This window comes from Kogia breviceps, chromosome 5 (genome assembly GCF_026419965.1).
Source record: "Kogia breviceps isolate mKogBre1 chromosome 5, mKogBre1 haplotype 1, whole genome shotgun sequence".
Classification (NCBI taxonomy): domain Eukaryota; kingdom Metazoa; phylum Chordata; class Mammalia; order Artiodactyla; family Physeteridae; genus Kogia; species Kogia breviceps.
In genome coordinates this window covers 147,309,711-147,326,597 of record NC_081314.1, presented here as the reverse complement: position 1 = coordinate 147,326,597, position 16,887 = coordinate 147,309,711, and the positions used below count along the sequence as shown (strand labels likewise).

Here is a 16,887-nt window from a genome sequence, read left to right as displayed (position 1 = left end):
AACTTAAATTTTGTGTTGATATGCCTGGTGTATTAGATGTAACTTTTATCAATTTTGCTGGAAACTGAAAGAGACCTTTCAGTTTAGAAACATATCTTTTGATTCTAGGAATCTTTAAAAAATTATTTTGAATTACCGAATCATTATAGAGTGATCTCTTCCTATCTGCTGACACAGTTTTCTCTTTCTGGAATATCTAATATTTGGTGTTGGGCCTCTCTTCTTTTTCTCCTATTGTTCATCTCTTTGCTTATTTTTTAAAATCTTTTATGAAAAATTCATTGATGAAGATAAACAAACTTGAATAAATGGAAAAATCCTTTTTTGGCTGAGAAGATTTTATATTGTAAAGCTGACACTTTTCCACAGTATGTCAAATAAAAATACTGATTGGTGAAGTCCTAGCCACAGCAATCAGATAGGAAAAAGAAATAAAAGGAATCCAAATTGGAAAGGAAGAAGTAAAACTGTCACTGTTTGCAGATGACATGATGCATGTACACAGAAAAGACACCACCAAAAAACTACTAGAACTCATCAATGAATTTGGTAATGTTGCAGGATACAAAATTAATATACAGAAATCTATTACATTTCTATACAAGGAACTATAGGAAAGATAAATTAAGGGAACACTCTCATTTACAATCACAGCAAAAAGAATAAAATACTTAGAAATAAAATGAAGGAGGTAAAAGACCTGTACACTGAAAGCTGTAAGACACTAATGAAAGAAATTGACGATGACACAAACAGTTGGGAATGATATACCATGTTAATGGATTGGAAGAATTAATATTGTTAAAATTTCCATGCTATCCAAGGCAAGCTACAGATTCAGTGCAATCCCCATCAAAATTGCCGATGGCATTTTTCGCAGAACTAGAACAAATAATTTTAAAATTTGTATGGAAAGAGAAAGACCTTGAATAGCCAAAACAATCTTGAGAAAGAAGAATGGAGCTGGAGGAATCATACTCCCTGACTTCAGACTATATTAAAAATCTACTGTAATCAAAACAGTATGGTACTGGCACAAAAAGAGACACATCAATGGAACAGAATAGAGAACCCAGAAGTAAAGCCACACTGGACACTTTATGGACACTTTATGGACACTTATGGTCCATTTATCTATGACAAAGGAAGCAAGAATATAAAATGGGGAAAAGACAATCTCTTCAATAAGTAGTCCTGGGAAAACTGGACAGTTACATGTAAAAGAATGAAATTAGAATATTTTCTTATGACATATAAAAAAATAAACTCAAAATGGGTTAAAAACCTAAATGTAAGACTGGAAACCGTAAAACTCCTTGAAGAAAACATAGGCAGAACTCTCTTTGACATAAATAATAGTAATATTTTTTTGGATCTGTCTCCTAAGGCAAAGGAAACAAAAGCAAAAAAACCCTGAATGGTACCTAATTAAACTTAAAAGCTTTTGCTCAGCAAAAGAAACTGTTGACAAAATGAAAAGACAACCTACTGAATGGGAGAAAATATTTGCAAATGATATGACTAATAAGGGATTAAATCCGAATATATAAACAGCTCATACAACTCAATATCGAAACACAAAGAACCCAATTAAAAAATGGGCAGAAGACCTGAATAGACATTTTTCCAAAGAAGACATACAGACGGCCAATAGGCCCATGCAAAGATGCTCAGCATTGCTAATCATCAGAGAAGTGCAAACCAAACCACAATGAGCTATCACCTCACACCTGTCAGAATAGCTATTATCAAAAAGACCACAAATAACAGATGTTGGTGGGGATGTGGAGAAAGGGGAATTCTTGTATACTTGCTGGGAATATAAATTGGTGCAGCAACCGTGGAAAACAGTATGGAGTTGCCTCAAAGCTAAAGATATTGCATTGGCCAGAAAGTTCGTTCAAACAAACGAACTAACTTTCTGGCCAATCCAATAGAACCAGCCCATGATCCATTCCACTGCTGAGTATATATCTGAAGAAAACAAAAACACTAATTCAAAAAGATATATGCATCCCAGTGTTCATAGCATCATTCTTTACAGTAGCCAAGATATGGAAGCAACGTAAGTGTCCATCAACAGATGAATGGATAACGAAGATGTGGTGTGTGTGTGTGTGTGTATATATATACACACAGTGGAATGAAATTTTGCCATTTGCAGAAACACGGATGGATCTGGAGGGCATTATGCTTAGTGAAGTAAGTCAGACAGAGAAAGACAAATGCTGTTTTATCACTTATATGTGGAGTCTAAAAAATACAACAAATGGATGAATATAGCAAAACAGAAACAGACTCACTGATATATAGAAAAGAATAGTGGTTGCTAGTGGGGAGAGGGGCAGGTTAGGGGCAAGATAGGCATAGGGTTTAAAAGGTACAAACTACTATGTATAAAATAAATAAGCTACAAGGATATATTTTACATCATTATATATTTTATAATAACTTTAAATGGAGTATAATCTATAAAAATTTGAATCACTATGTTGTACACCTGAAACTAATATTGTAAATCAACTATACCTCAATTAAAAAATTCTTTAAATTTTTTTTAAAAAGGACAAACACTGGAAAAAATGCCAATAGGAATTTTTTTCTCTAAAAGAGATTTAGTTATTTATTTTTTATGGGTTTATAACATTATATGTTTCACGTGTACAAATTTATATTTTGACTTCTGCATACACTACAGTGTGTCCACCGCCAAAAGTTTAGTTTCCATCTGTCACCATACAGTTGACCCTCTTTACCCATTTTTCTCTTCCCCACCCACTTCGCCTCTGGTAACCACTACTCTGTTCTCTGTATCTATGTGTTTGTTTTTGTTTGGTTTGGTTTGTTCATTTAAAAAATTGCACATATGAGAGAAATTGTACAGTATTTGTCTTTGTCTGACTTACTTCACTTAGCATAATACCCTAAAGGTCCATCTATATTGTCTCAAATGGCAAGATTTCATCTTTTTTTAATGATTGGGTAGTGTTCCATTGTGTGCGTGTGTATATTTATACACACACACACACACACACATATATATATATACACACACACACACGCCACATCTTATTTATCCATTCATCCATCAGTGGACACTTAGGTTTCCATATCTTGGGTAATGTAAATAATTCTGTGATGAACATAGGAGTTCAGATATCTTTTCAAATTAGTGTTTTCATTCTTTGGATAAATACCCAGGAGTGGACTAGCTGGGTCATTTGGTAGTTCTATTCTTAGAAATTTTTTGAGGAACCTCCATACTGTTTTCCATAGTGGCTGCACCAGTTTATATTCCCACCAACAGTACATGAGAGTTACTTTTCTCTACATCCTCACCAACACTTACTTCTTGCCTTTTTGATAATAACCATTCTAACAGGCACGAGGTGGTATCTCATTTTGGTTTTGATTTGCATTTCTCTAATAATTAGAAATGTTGAACATCTTTTCATGTGCCTATTGGCCATCTGTATGTCTTCTTTGGAAAAATGTCTGTTCAGCTCCTCTGCCTATTTTTATTTTTTTAATTTTTTAAAATTTATCTATTTATTCTTTTAAAAATTATTTATATATTTATTTATTTATTTTTGGCTGTGTTGGGTCTTCATTTCTGTGTGAAGGCTTTCTCTAGTTGCGGCGACCGGGGGCCACTCTTCATCGCGGTACGCGGGCCTCTCACTGTCGCGGCCTCTCTTGTTGCGGAGCACGGGCTCCAGACGCGCAGGCTCAGTAGTTGTGGCTCATGGGCCCAGCTGCTCCGCGGCATGTGGGATCCTCCCAGACCGGGGCACGAACCCGCGTCCCCTGCATCAGCAGGCAGATTCTCAACCACCGTGCCACCAGGGAAGCCCCTCCTCTGCCTATTTTTAAATCAGGTTTTTATGTGTGTGAGTATGTGTGTTATATTCAATTGTATGAGTTCTTTATATATGTTGGATATTAACCACTTATCAGATATATGCTTTGCAAATATCTTCTCCACTTGGTTGGTTGCCTTTTCATTTTGTTGATGGTTTCCTTTGCTATGCATACGTTTTTAGTTTGATGTAGTCCCATTTGTTTATTTTTGCTTTTGTTCCTTTTGCCTGAGGAGACATGTTCAGAAAGATATTGCTAAGGCCAATGTCAAAGAATGTACTGTGTTTTTATTTTCTAGGAGTTTCGTGGTTCGAGGTCTTACATTCAAATCTTTACGCCATTTTGAATTGATTGTTGTGTGTTGTGTGAGATAGTGGTCTAGTTTCATTCTTTTGCACATGGCTGTCCAATTTTCCTAACACTACTTATTGAAGAGGCTATCCTTTTTCCATTTTATGTTTCTTGCTCCTTTGTTGTAAATTAATTTTCCATATTATGTGTGGATTTATTTCTGGGCTCTCAGTTCTGTTCCATTGATCTATATATCCATTGATTTTCTGCCCAAACCATACTGTTGTGATTACTATAGCTTTGTAACATAATTTGAAATCAGGGAATGTGATACTTCCAGCTTTTTTCTTTTTCTCAGGATTGCTTTAGCTATGCAGGGTCTTTTGTGTTTCCATATAAGTTTTAGGATTGTTTGTTCTATTAATGTGAAAAGTGTCATTGGAATTTTGATAGGAATTGCTTTAGGTAATATGGACATTTTTACAATGTATAACATTCCATTCCATGAGCATGGGATATCTTTCCACTTCTTTGTGTCTTCTTCAGTTTCTTTCAATAGTGTCTTATAGTTTTCAGAGGACAGGTCTTTCATCTCCTTGGTTAAATTTATTTCTAGGTATTTTATTCTTTTTGTTGCAATTGCAGATGGAATTGTTTTCTTAATTTTTCTTTCTGATAGCTTGTTAGTGTAAAGACACCCAACAGATCTTTTAATATTGATTTTATACCCTGGAACTTTACTATATTTGTTTATTATTTCTAACAGGTTTTTTTTGGTGGAATCTTTAGGGTTTTCTCTATATAAAATCATTTTTCTGCAAACAGTGACAGTTTTATTTCTTCCTTTCCAAACTGGATGCCTTTTATTTTCTTTTACTTGCCTAATTGCTCTGGCTAGGACTTCCAATAGTATGGTGAATAAGAGTGGTGAGAGTGGGCATCCTTGTCTTTTTCCTGATCTTAGAGAGGGATAGCTTTTGGTTTTTTACCCATGAGTGTGATGTTAGCTATGGGTTTGTCATAGGCCTTTGTTATGTTGAGTTATGTTCCTTCTCTACCCATTTTATTGAGAGTTATTATCGTAAGTTAATGTTGAATCATGTCAAGTGCTTTTTCTGCATCTACTGAGATGATCATATGATTTGTACCTTTCATTTTATTAATGGCAGGTAACACATTGATTGATTTGCAGGTGTTGCACCATTCTTGCATCCCTGGAATAAATCCCACTTGATTGTGGTGTATGGTCCTTTTAATGTATTTTTTGTGTTTAGTTTGTTAATATTTTATAGAGGATTTTTCCATCTGTGTTTATCAGAGAATATTGGCTTACAGTTTTCTTTTTTGTGTTGTCCTTGCCTGGTTTTGATATCAGGGTAATATAGGCTTCATAAAATCAGTTAGGAGGCATTCCCTCCTCCCCAGTTTTTTGGGAAGTGTTTGCATCCCTTTGTCTTTTTGTACCACTTTTGAGAGATTTCCTCTACTTTATTTTCCATACTGCCTATTGAAGTCTTCATCTCTACTGTTGTGCACTTAACTTCCAGCTGCCTTGTGTTTTTTGGAATTAAAAAAATAGCATCCCATTCTTGCTTAATGGATAAAACAGCTTTTAAAAAAATCTCCTTGAGGAGGAGATTAATAAAGTTTAAAAAAAGTTTATCTTCTCATTGCTTAGTCTTTCTTTTGCCCTCCTTTTGTTTTTGTTGGAAATGGTAATTATCTTCTTCTCAGGTGTCTGGTAATACATCGTTTTTTGCTAGTGTTTAAGGGTGGGATTTATGATGCCGATTGGAAGCCCTGAGCATGTGAGTGGAGCTTGTGAACTTCACTGTAGTGTGACCTGGCTCAGCCATTCTCAGCCATTCACGGGGAACCCACAGGTCGGTATCTTTAGATGTTTCCTCTTGGGTTGCTCAGGTTGCCCAGAGAAGACTCATCCAACTCTAGAAACGGAGAAGGGGAAGAAGGAGCATCTTAGAATTTGTGGGTATGTTTTAGCTTAATCCAGTGGGTTTTCCAGACAGAACCTCCGTCTTCAATTGTGCCTAATGTCCCCTGCTCCAGAGATTCTTTTTTTGAACGAATCTTAGTAGTTTATGTCTTCCAAGCAGTTTGTCCATTCCATCCAAATTGCAAAATTTATGGGCACAAATTTGTTCATAATATTCCCTTATTATTCCTTTAATATCTGTAGGTTCTATAGTGATTTCTCCTCTTTCATTCCCCAAATTTGTAATCTGTGTCTGTCTTTTCTTCCTTCCCCCTTTCCTTGTTTAGCCTGGCTAGAGTTTTATCAATTTTATAGATTTTTTTTTAACAGGGTCACCTTTTGGGTTTACTGTTTTTTCCGCAGTTGTTTTTTATTTGTCCTCATTTGTATTGATTTCTGCTCTTTATAATTACCTTCCTTTGGCACGTTTTGGGTTTGATTTTTTTCTTTTTTTTTTTTTTAAGATGAAAGCTAAGGTAACTAATTTGAGACCTTTGTTCTTTTCCAATATGAGCATTCAGTGCTATAATTTCCCCTGATAAACAGTGATTTAACTGCATCTATAAATTATGATACTGTGTTTTCATTTTCATTTCATTCAGAGTATTTCCTAGTTTTCCTTATGACTTCCTTCTTGATCCATACATTATTTAGAAGTATGTTGTTTTATTTCCAGATATTTGGAGATTTTTTCACATATTTTTCTGTTATTTATTTTGTATTTCTGTTATTTTCTGTTATTTATTATGTATTTCTGTTATTTCTAACTTAATTCCTTGTGATCACAGAATGTACTTTGACTCCTTTTGAATGTATATTTGGTCAAGTTGGTTCATAGTGTTGTTCAGGGATTCTGTATCTTCACTGATTTTCTTTCTTTTTTAAAATCAGTAATAGAAATAAAAGTATTAAAGTTTCCAACCTCTGATTGTGAATTTATTTGCACTTAGATTTCTAGCATATTGTGCTTTGTTTCTCTTGAAACTCTGTTGTTAGGTACATACCTAATTAAGACTGTCATGTCTTTTTGATGCATTAACTTCTTTATAATTATACAATTATAATTATACAATTATAATCCCTCCTTATCCATGGTAATATTTTTTGTTCTGAAGTCCACCTTGTCTGATAATAATATAGGCTCTGCAGACTTCTTTTAATTAGTGTTTGCATGGCATGATTTTATTCTTTTATTTTTAACCTGTGTCTTTATATTTATCTCGGGTGTCTTGTAGACAATGTATAATTGGGTCTTGATGTTTTGTGCATTCTCTGTCTTTTAATCAATGTGTTTATACAGTTTTCATCTAATGTATATAGAAATACAGAAATATTTCTAGTTGTTTCTTTTTTCCTCTTTTTTGCCCGCTGTTGGATTGAGTGTTTAATATTCTATTTTATCTGCACTGTTGGCTTATCATTTACATTTTTAAAACTCTTTTTAGTATTTTCCCTAGGGTTTACAATACAATCTTTAATTAACTGTGATTAATTATATTAATTAATCACAGTTAGTTGAAGATTTTCAATTGAAATATTAAAAATCTTTAAATAATATTGTACCGCTTCAGGTATACTGCAAGAACCCTAAAACAGTGCTTTCCCATCTATTAATCATATTTTTTTCAGATTCCTTTTCTAACTGTTTCTAAATCTGGGTTATCTCTGAGTCTGGCTCTGATGATTACTTTATTACTGCAGTGGGGTTTTGTTTCCCTTGCTTTGTCATTGTAATTTCTGATTGAGTGTTGGACATTGTGTGGAGGGCAGTAGAGCAAACTTTTCCTGTAATGAGCTAGCTATTAAATACCTTGAGCTTTGAGCGTCATGTGTGGTTTCTGTTGCATATTATTCTTCTGTTTTGTTTTCTTTTAAGATAACTCTTTAAAATGTAAGAACCAACCTTAGCTCACAGCCTGTGCAGAAACGGGTCCTGGGCTGGATTTGGCCCTTGGGCTGCAGTGCACCAACCTCTGCAGGAGAGAATGAGGTACACAGAGAGTGTCGACACCTCCTGTTCTGTGGGGCTGTCGGTGTGGGCATCGGGCTGGTGTGGGTTTTGTCACCGTGGTGACCTCTGTGCCGCTGGTTTCCAGTCTTCTCCTTCCTCGTGCTGCGGGTGAGGACTGAGTTGCCAGAGTCCTTTGTCAGTCTCCTCCCCCATCTGCGGGCCTTCCCTTTGGGTCTGGGCCTTCCAAGAGGGTGGAGGGGTTTCCTTCCATCCTCTTGCCCCTCCCGCTGCTGCCCTAGACTGCTTGTATTGGCCGCTGGGTGTCTGCTGGGCCGCTGGAGGCCGCAGGGGAGTCTCTGCTGTGTTGGTTCGGCTCCCATCCACCTGCATCTGAGTGGCGCCTTCCCTGTGACCCTGGCCTCCTCCCTGTGGCAGCCGCCCTGCCTGTGTCTTTGGCAGTTTTTGTGCCACAGCAAGTTTCCTTCCCCTTCCCCCAAACAGGAGCACCTCAGCGGTCTGGGCCCGGGGCGGGGCGGGCTTTCCCTGCTCCCCAGCACAGCGGTCTCGGCTGAGCCCCGGTGGCTCTCGTTCGGTGGGGAGGGGCCCCGGGGACCTTGGCGCTGTGGCGGTTCCCACTGAGGGTTTGCTCAGTCTGCTCTCTCAGTCTCCTTACTTCTTAAAAGGTTTTTACAGTGTAGTGCTGAGAAGGAGGTACTGATTTTGAGTCTGGTTCCAATTACAGTATCTAATCAAGGATCGGCGGCATGTTAAAGGCTCCCAGTAGAGAGACACGGTGAGGAGAATTGGATCCCCGGTGGTTAAAGGTTATAACTTGTGTTGGGCTGTTGTTTCAGTCCAGCTGCTTTTTAGTGGTTGCTACAGTATATGCAGGGCTGCCGGGTTCTGTAACTCCAGAGAGCATTCACACGGAAAAACGGAATTCACTTTTGAGTGTTGCAGCTGTGACTTTGCGGAACTCGGCGGCCTGAAGAGACGCCATGTCTGTAATGTGGTCTCTCAGGGCTTTGCTGCACTTGGAGTGGAAATGAAGTAATACCGCTTTAAACAATCTTATAACTGGGCAGGATTACAGAAAACTACATGAAAAGCCTTCATGTTTTTGGTTCAGCATTTTAAAGTTATGTGATTGTAATATTTGAAGGTGGAATGTTAACTAGAGGATGACGTTGCCATGCTCCTCTTATGAGCTAAGCTTTTACATCAAGAGGTGACACTGTTTGGGGTCAGCTCATAGTTTACTAAACTGTCACATCCACCATTCAGAGAGGCCAAGAACCCCTGAGGGGTGGGTTCTGCCCCAAGGTCCCTGTAGAAGGTTTTATTCTAACCGGAAGTGTTACCTCTTTCCCCCTAGATCCAGACACAGAGGTGTGTCTTCATGTGCTGCGCCTTGTACAGTCTGTGGTTCTGGAGCCAGAAGTCTTCTCCAGGATGGCCTCGGAGTTCCGGAGTTCCCTGCCCCTGCAGCGCATCCTGGCCATGGCCGAGAGCCGCAACCCTCACCTGCGGGCCGCGGCCCAGGAGCTCCTGGAGGACCTGCGCGCTCTGGAGCGCGACGCGTAAGGGCGCTCAGCACCGGCCTCTTCTCCCTGGGGCCCCACTTCGTCTTCTGAAGCCACCAGCCATGTGCCGTGTGTTACAGATAGCAAGTGTGTTGCCTAGGGGTGGCTGTCTGTTGAGATGTGTCTATCTGACTTGCCCCTGGAAGCGAACGTGCTTGTGGGTGGGTGGTTAATCTTGCCAGAGGTGAGCCTGAGAAAGGGTCCATTCCTCCACGAAGACCCACGTCAGCTGCATCGGGAAGAGGGCCTTCTCAGAGCGGCTCCTGCTGCCCAGGAGACCCTGAGACCTGTTGGTTCCCCACTAAAAGCAGAAGGGTGAATAACCACCTACCCCGTTGGTCAGCGTTTTCCTGAGATACCTTTCTTGAAAAACAGTTCATTCGCTCTCTAATAATTATAATTCCTTCCCCCAGTTCAAGTTTACCTTTAAATCTTTTGGTGAACCTGCTATTTCAGATGATATTGGAGATTTTAGTTCTATATTTTTGTGCCTCTTTCATTTTTGAGTAAAGAAAGTCAGAAGAATCATTGGTGTGCTGCAACTATTATTTTCTGAAATATTATAAACTTGATGTTAGGAAAGTATATGTTACAATGCATACACGTGGTTGGTGGAAAACTCTCTCCTTACATTGTTCTGGGTCCTTTGGCTATAAGCTCAGGAGTCCAGTTTTTCATATAACAGTATCATGACAAGGGCCTCATAGATTAGAGCACATGCAGCTGCTTGGAGTTCTTTAAACAATATGCATGGGCATGTGTACCGGGTCCCCTCACCATGTGTCCTTCTCAACTGCAGAGAACAGAGGAGGATGTGCCCCGCTTCTCACAGGTGTCACGGCGTGTGAGTGCGGCCCCCCCTCTGGCACTCCTTAGGGTCCCTCAGGACGACGCTGCAGGCCCGCCGTCTCTGGGCCTCCTGTAGGAGCAAAAACGCTTGCGGGCGTCCCATACACATTTGTATGCTGTTTCTGCTGTGCATGGCGGTTTGGAATAACTTCATGTTTCTCTTATAGGCAATGTGCAGTTTATGGCTGGGGCTGAATGAAGGAGCTTACAGGAAGGCACAGTTGCTTGAATTTCACGAGCCGACATATTGTGGAACCTGGCTCATCAGAACCAGAGAAATGTTGTAAAAGGCAGTTTAAAATTCACGGAAGCAGAAATTGGTCCATCTGTGCTGTGTGGCTCTGTAGGTCCTGTTGATTGGCAAATAAAATTGAGGACGTTGTGTTTTTGTTCTTTTCTAGCATAGTGTCATTTTCATTTTCGTTGTTTGTTTGGTAAGGTAACAGGAGATAAACTAGTTGTGCTGCCTCTAGAGATGCAGGGTCTTTTTCCTGCCAAAGATGGGATCAGTGGCATATAGAGAAAAATGAAACCGGGCCAAACCCATGAATGTTGCATAGTTTAGGTAATTAGTAGATGGATGTGATTAAGAAGGATACGTTTTTTTTTTCCTCCTAATTTTAAAGTGCTAAGGATAGCAAGAGTTCTTATGAAAACTCTTTAAGCAAGAAACATATGTCATGTATATGGAATCTAAAAAAAATGGTTCTGAAGAAGCTAGGGGCAGGACAGGAATAAAGATGCAGATGTAGAAAATGGACTTGAGGACATAGGGAAGGGGAAGGGGAAGCTGGGACAAAGTGAGAGAGTGGCACTGACATATACACACTACCAAATGTAAAATAGATAGCTAGTGGGAAGCAGCCGCATAGCACAGGGAGATCAGCTTGGTGCTCTGTGACCACCTAGAGGGGTAGGAATAGGGAGGGTGGGAGGGAGGGAGATGCAAGAGGGAGGTGATATGGGGACATGTGTATATGTAGAGCTGATTCACTTTGTTATACAGCAGAAACTAACACACCATTGTAAAGCAATTATACTCTGATAAAGATGTGAAAAAAAAAGAAACATGTCAAATACATGTTTTTGAATGTATATCACAGGAAAAGTACTTAAGGCCAATCTTAAGGAGTGACTAGCCTTTCTAATATTTTTGCTCTTCTTATGAAGGTCAAGGGGAAAATGGGTTCTTCACTTTTTTTTGCATCTAAAGCTCTAAAGAAAACTCAGTTTAAAAAGTATGCATAAAAGCATGTACGTGGCAGTATCTGAGGTCTCTTGTGAATTTTAAAATCAGAAACAAAAATCAGGGACTTCTCTGGTGGCGCAGTGGTTAGGAATCTGCCTGCCAGTGCAGGGGACATGGGTGTGAGCGCTGCTCCGGGAAGATCCCACATGCCGCGGAGCAACTGGGCCCGTGCGCCACAACTACTGAGCCTGCACTCTAGAGCCCATGCTCTGCAACGAGACAAGCCACCGCAATGGGAGGCCCGCGCACCGCAACAAGGAGTGGCCCTGCTCGCCGCAACTAAAGGAGGCCCACGTGCAGCAACAAAGACCCAGTGCAGCCAAAAATAAATAAATTTATTTTAAAAAACCCCCAAATCAATAAAATGGTACTTTTTAAAAAAATAGATCTTTATCAGAGTGTAATTGCTTCACAGTACCATGTTAGTTTCTGTTGCACCACAAAGTGAATCAGCCGTATGTATACACATGTCCCCATATCCCCTCCCTCTTGAGCCTCCCTTCCATCCTCCCTATCCCACCGCTCTAGGTCATTGCAAAGCACCGAGCCCATCTCGCTGTGCTGTGCTGCTGCTTCCCACCAGCCAACTATTTACATTCGGTAGCGTGTATATGTCAGTGCTACTCTCACTTCACCTCCGCTTCGCCCTCCGCCCTGACCCAGCAATCCCACTGCTGGGCATATACCCTGAGAAAACCATAATTCAAAAAGGTACATATGTCTTTAAATTTAAATTTTAAAGAATTCCGTTTCTATTTATTAAGGAACTTTTTCTCCTTGGTGCTGTCAGTTTGTATGTAAAGGCATGAAACCTGCCATGTCAACAGCCAGACTTCACCCCCCCTCCTCTCACCCCCCCAACTGGTGATCAGGGCAGTTTCTTGCTGTTCAGTTTCTCGTTACCAGTCTAGTCTGTCTGCTGTGACATCTGAGAGGAGCCCATCCTGCTAGGATGCAGGCCATTGTGTCTGCTTGTGGCATGAACTGGGATAAGGCTAATGTTATAAGGAGTTCATCTCATCCCAGATACTTATATAGCCCCATGTTTATCACTTATTCCAGAGAATTTTTTTTTTTTTTTTTTGCGGTACGCGGGCCTCCCACTGTTGTGGCCTCTCCCGTTGCGGAGCACAGGCTCCGGACGCGCACAGGCCCAGCGGCCACGGCTCACGGGCCCAGCCGCTCCGCGGCACGTGGGATCTTCCCCGACTGGGGCACGAACCCGTATCCCCTGCATCGGCAGGTGGACTCTCAACCACTGCGCCACCAGGGAAGCCCTATTCCAGAGAATTTTAAAATTAATTAGAGTAGCGAGCGTAGCATCACAAGTGTGGGACTTGAAGAAAAGCAGCCGAGGCCTGAAATCAGACGATGGGCAAGGAGGAATTTTAATAAAAGTTGTAAATGTGCCCATTACGCTGATTCTGTAGCTATAGTGCCATGACATTAGTATGAATGGAAAAGCTTGGTCAATACTTTTGTAGGCTTACTGATTTTCTGAGAAGCCCTGAAGTTGAAGTTTGCTCTGTTTTCTTCCATGATGTAGATGCTTAGATAGCTTCAGAAGGGCCTCTCTGACCAGGGTAGGGTCTCCGGTATAGACCCTGATACAGTGTAGGAAACAGGGTAGCATACAGCATTCTTTGGGGAGAGTGTGGCCTCAGAAGGTGGGAGCCAATGAACCCATTAGAAAGTCTTTGGATACTTTTCAAGTCCAGGCTCAGGTGGGCAGGGCAGGGGTGCATCTTTAAGGCCTGTAGCTGTCTCTCTGCTCTGAGAATGTGCACATTGAAATTTGTCTCCAGCTGTAGAATGAATGTGCTAGTGCATGTCACACAGTGAAGACTGTTTCTGCCTTTTGTTGTTGTTATTTGTAATCCTTTAGATTTTTTGAATTGTGGTAAAATTTATCACAGAAATATAGACAGTGAACATAAAATTTACCTTTTAAACCATTTTGAAGTGTAGAATTCAGTGGTATTAAATATATTCACAGTGTTGTATAACCATCACCACTGTCTGTTGCCAGAACTTTTTATCGTACCAAATAGAAACTCTGTACATTAAACAGTAACTCCTTCTTTTCTTTTCTTTTTTTTTAAAAAAAATATGTATTTCTTTTATTTATTTGGTTGTGCCAGGTCTTAGTTGCAGCAGGTGTGCTCCTTAGTTGTGGCTCATGGGCTCCTTAGTTGTGGCTCACGTGTCACAGTGGCTAAGACTCTGCACTCCCAATGCAGGGCACCTGCGTTCGATCCCTGGTCAGGGAACTAGATCCCACATGTATGCCACAACTAAGAGTTCGCACGCCACAACTAAGGAGCCAGGTGAGCTGCAACTAAGGAGCCAGGAGACCCGCAACTAAGGAGCCAGGCGAGCCACAACTAAATAACTCCTCATTTTATAACTGCCCTCCTCCCAGCCCTGGTATCCTCTGTTCTACTTCTGTCTCTATGAATTTGACTTCTCAGCTACCTCATATAAGTGAAATCAAATATTTGTCCTGGGTCTGGCTTATTTCACTCAGCATAACGTCTTCAGGGTTCATCCATGTTGAGCATTAGTCAGAACTTCATTACTTTTTATGGTGTATAATAGTCCATTCATCTTTGTAACACATTTTGTTTATCCATTTATCTGTTAATGGACACTTGTTTTAACCTTTGGCTATTGTGAATAATGCAGTGAATATTGGTATACAAGTATCTGTTTGAGTTCCTGCTTTCAGGTCTTTTGCATGAGTACCTAAATGTGAAATTGCTATATCAATATATAGGGTTTTCTCTCTCTATAAAATCATGTTGTCTCAAGTATGATAGTTTTACTTTTTCCTTTCCAATTTGGACGCCTTTTATTTCTTTTTTCGCCTGATTGCTCTGGCTAGGACCTTCAATACTACGTTGAATAAGAGGGGTGAGAGTGTGCACCTTTGTCTTGTTCCTTATATTAAGAGAAAAGGTTTTAATTTTTCGCTGTTGAGTATGATGTTAGCTCTGGGCTTGTTGTATTTGGCCTTATAGTGTTGAGGTATGTTCTGTCCATACCCAGTTTGTTGAGAGTTTTTATGATAAATGGATGTTGGATTTTGCCAAATGCTTTTTCTGCATCTATTGAGACGATCATATGATTTTTATTCTTCCATTTGTTAATGTGGTATATCACATTGATTGATTTGTGGGTATTGAACTATCCTTGGCATATTTGAATAAATCCCCACTTGATCATGGTGTATGATCCTTTTAATGTGTTGTTGAATTTGGTTTGCTAATGTTTTGAGGACTTTTGCATCTATGCCCAGGGATATTATCCTGTAGTTTCTTTTTTGGTGGCCTCCTTGTCTGGTTTTGGTATCAGGGTAGTATTGGCCTTGTAAAATGAATTTGGGAACATTCCCCCCTCTTCAGTTTTCTGGAAGACTTTGAGAAGGATAGGTATCAAATCTTCTTTGAATTTTTGGTAGAATTCACCAGTGAAGCCATCTGGTCCTGGACTTTTGTTCGTAGAGAGTTTTTTGGATTACTGTTCAGTTTCCTTCCTAGTGATCAGTCTATTCAAATTTTCTGTTTCTCCATAATTCTGTCTTGGAAGATTGTATGCTTCTAGGAACTTATCCATTTTTTTAAAATTTGGGCTAATTCTAAGGTCCAATTTGTTGGCATATAATTATTCATAGTAGTCTCATGATTCTTTGTATTTCTTTGGTATCAGTTGTAATTTCTCCTCTTTCACTTCTGAATTTATTTGAGCCTTCTCTCTTTTTTCTTAGTGAGCTTATCTAAAGGTTTGTCAATTTTATCTTTTCCAAGAACCAGCTCTTAGTTTCACTGATTTTTTTCTATGTCTGTTTTAGTCTCTATTTCATTTATTTCCACTTTGATCTTTATTATTTCCTTCCTTCTACTAACTTTGGGTTTTGTTTATTCTAGTTCCTTCAGGTGTAAAGTTAGATTGTTTGAGATTTTTCTTGTGTCTTGAGGTAGGGCTGTATCGCTATGAGCGTCCCGCTTAGAACTCCTTTAGTGTATTCCAGAGATTTTGGTATGTTGTATTTCCATTTTCATTTGTCTCAGGTATTTTAAAATTTCTCCTTTGATTTATTTGTTGACTCATTGGTTGTTCAGGAGCATGTTGTTAATCACCACCTATTTGTAATTTTTCCAGTTTTCTTGTAGTTGATTTCTAGCTGTATGTCATTGTGGTCAGAAAAGATGCTTAATATGTCTTCAATCTTCTTAAATTTACCCAGGCTTGTTTTGTGGTCTAGGATGTTATGTATCCTGGAGAAAGTCCCCTGTGCACTTGAGAAGAATGTGCTGCTGCTCTTGGATGGAATGTTCTCTCTATATATATATCTATTAAGTCCATCTAGTCTAGTGTGTCATTTAAGGCCAGTGTTTCCTTATTAATTTTCTGTCTGGATGATCTATCCATTGATATAACTGGGGTGTTAAAGTTCCCCAACTATTATTGTATTGCTGTCAGTTTCTCCCTTTGAGTCTGTTAAGTACCTGTGTTGGGTGCATATTTATAAATGTTATGTCTTCTTGTTGGATTGACTGCTTTTTCATTATGTAATGCTCATTTTTGTCTTTTATTAGTCTTTGTTTTTGTGTGATGAAGTGTAGTTATCCCAGCTTTCTTTTGGTTTCCATTTGCATCATAAGACATTTAAACATTAAACATAATTTACATTTAAGGTATTTATTGATAGGTATGTACTTATTGCCATTTTGTTGTTTGTTTTCTGGCTGTTTTGTAGTTCCACTGTGTTCCTTTCTTCTCTCTTGCTTTCTTTTCTTGTGATTTGAAGGACTTTCTATAGTGTTATGCTTAGATTCCTTTCTCATTGTTTTTGGTGTATCTAATAGGTTTTGCCTTGTGGTTACCATGAGGCTCACATGTAGCAGCTTATATATGTATATATATATATAATAATCAGTCTATTTTAGGTTGATGGCAAGTTAAGTTTTTCTTTAACATCTTTATTGGAGTATAATTGCTTTACAATGGTGTGTTAGTTTCTGCTGTATAACAAAGTGAATCAGCTATACATATACATATGTCCCCGTATCCCCTCCCTCTTGCATGTCCCTCCCTCCCACCCCTCCGG

At 39.4% G+C, this 16,887-nt stretch overlaps 1 protein-coding gene across 14 annotated transcripts in view; it reads left to right on the top strand.

Moving 5' to 3' along the window:
- The window catches only part of HSF2BP (heat shock transcription factor 2 binding protein), an 85,008-nt gene extending 74,080 nt beyond the window's left edge, over positions 1-10,928 (top strand). For 8 of the 14 annotated variants that reach the window (XM_067035203.1, XM_067035201.1, XM_059064810.2 and 5 more), the window contains 2 exons: positions 9,472-9,676; positions 10,696-10,928. In XM_067035203.1, the coding sequence (XP_066891304.1) occupies positions 9,472-9,676; positions 10,696-10,723 (233 nt within the window). In that variant the 3' untranslated portion in view covers positions 10,724-10,928. Of the gene's footprint in view, positions 1-9,471; positions 10,205-10,695 lie in introns of those variants that run through there. The other 6 variants (XM_067035209.1, XM_067035207.1, XM_067035205.1 and 3 more) reach the window with 1 other exon arrangement.
- Positions 10,929-16,887: the final 5,959 nt, after the last annotated feature.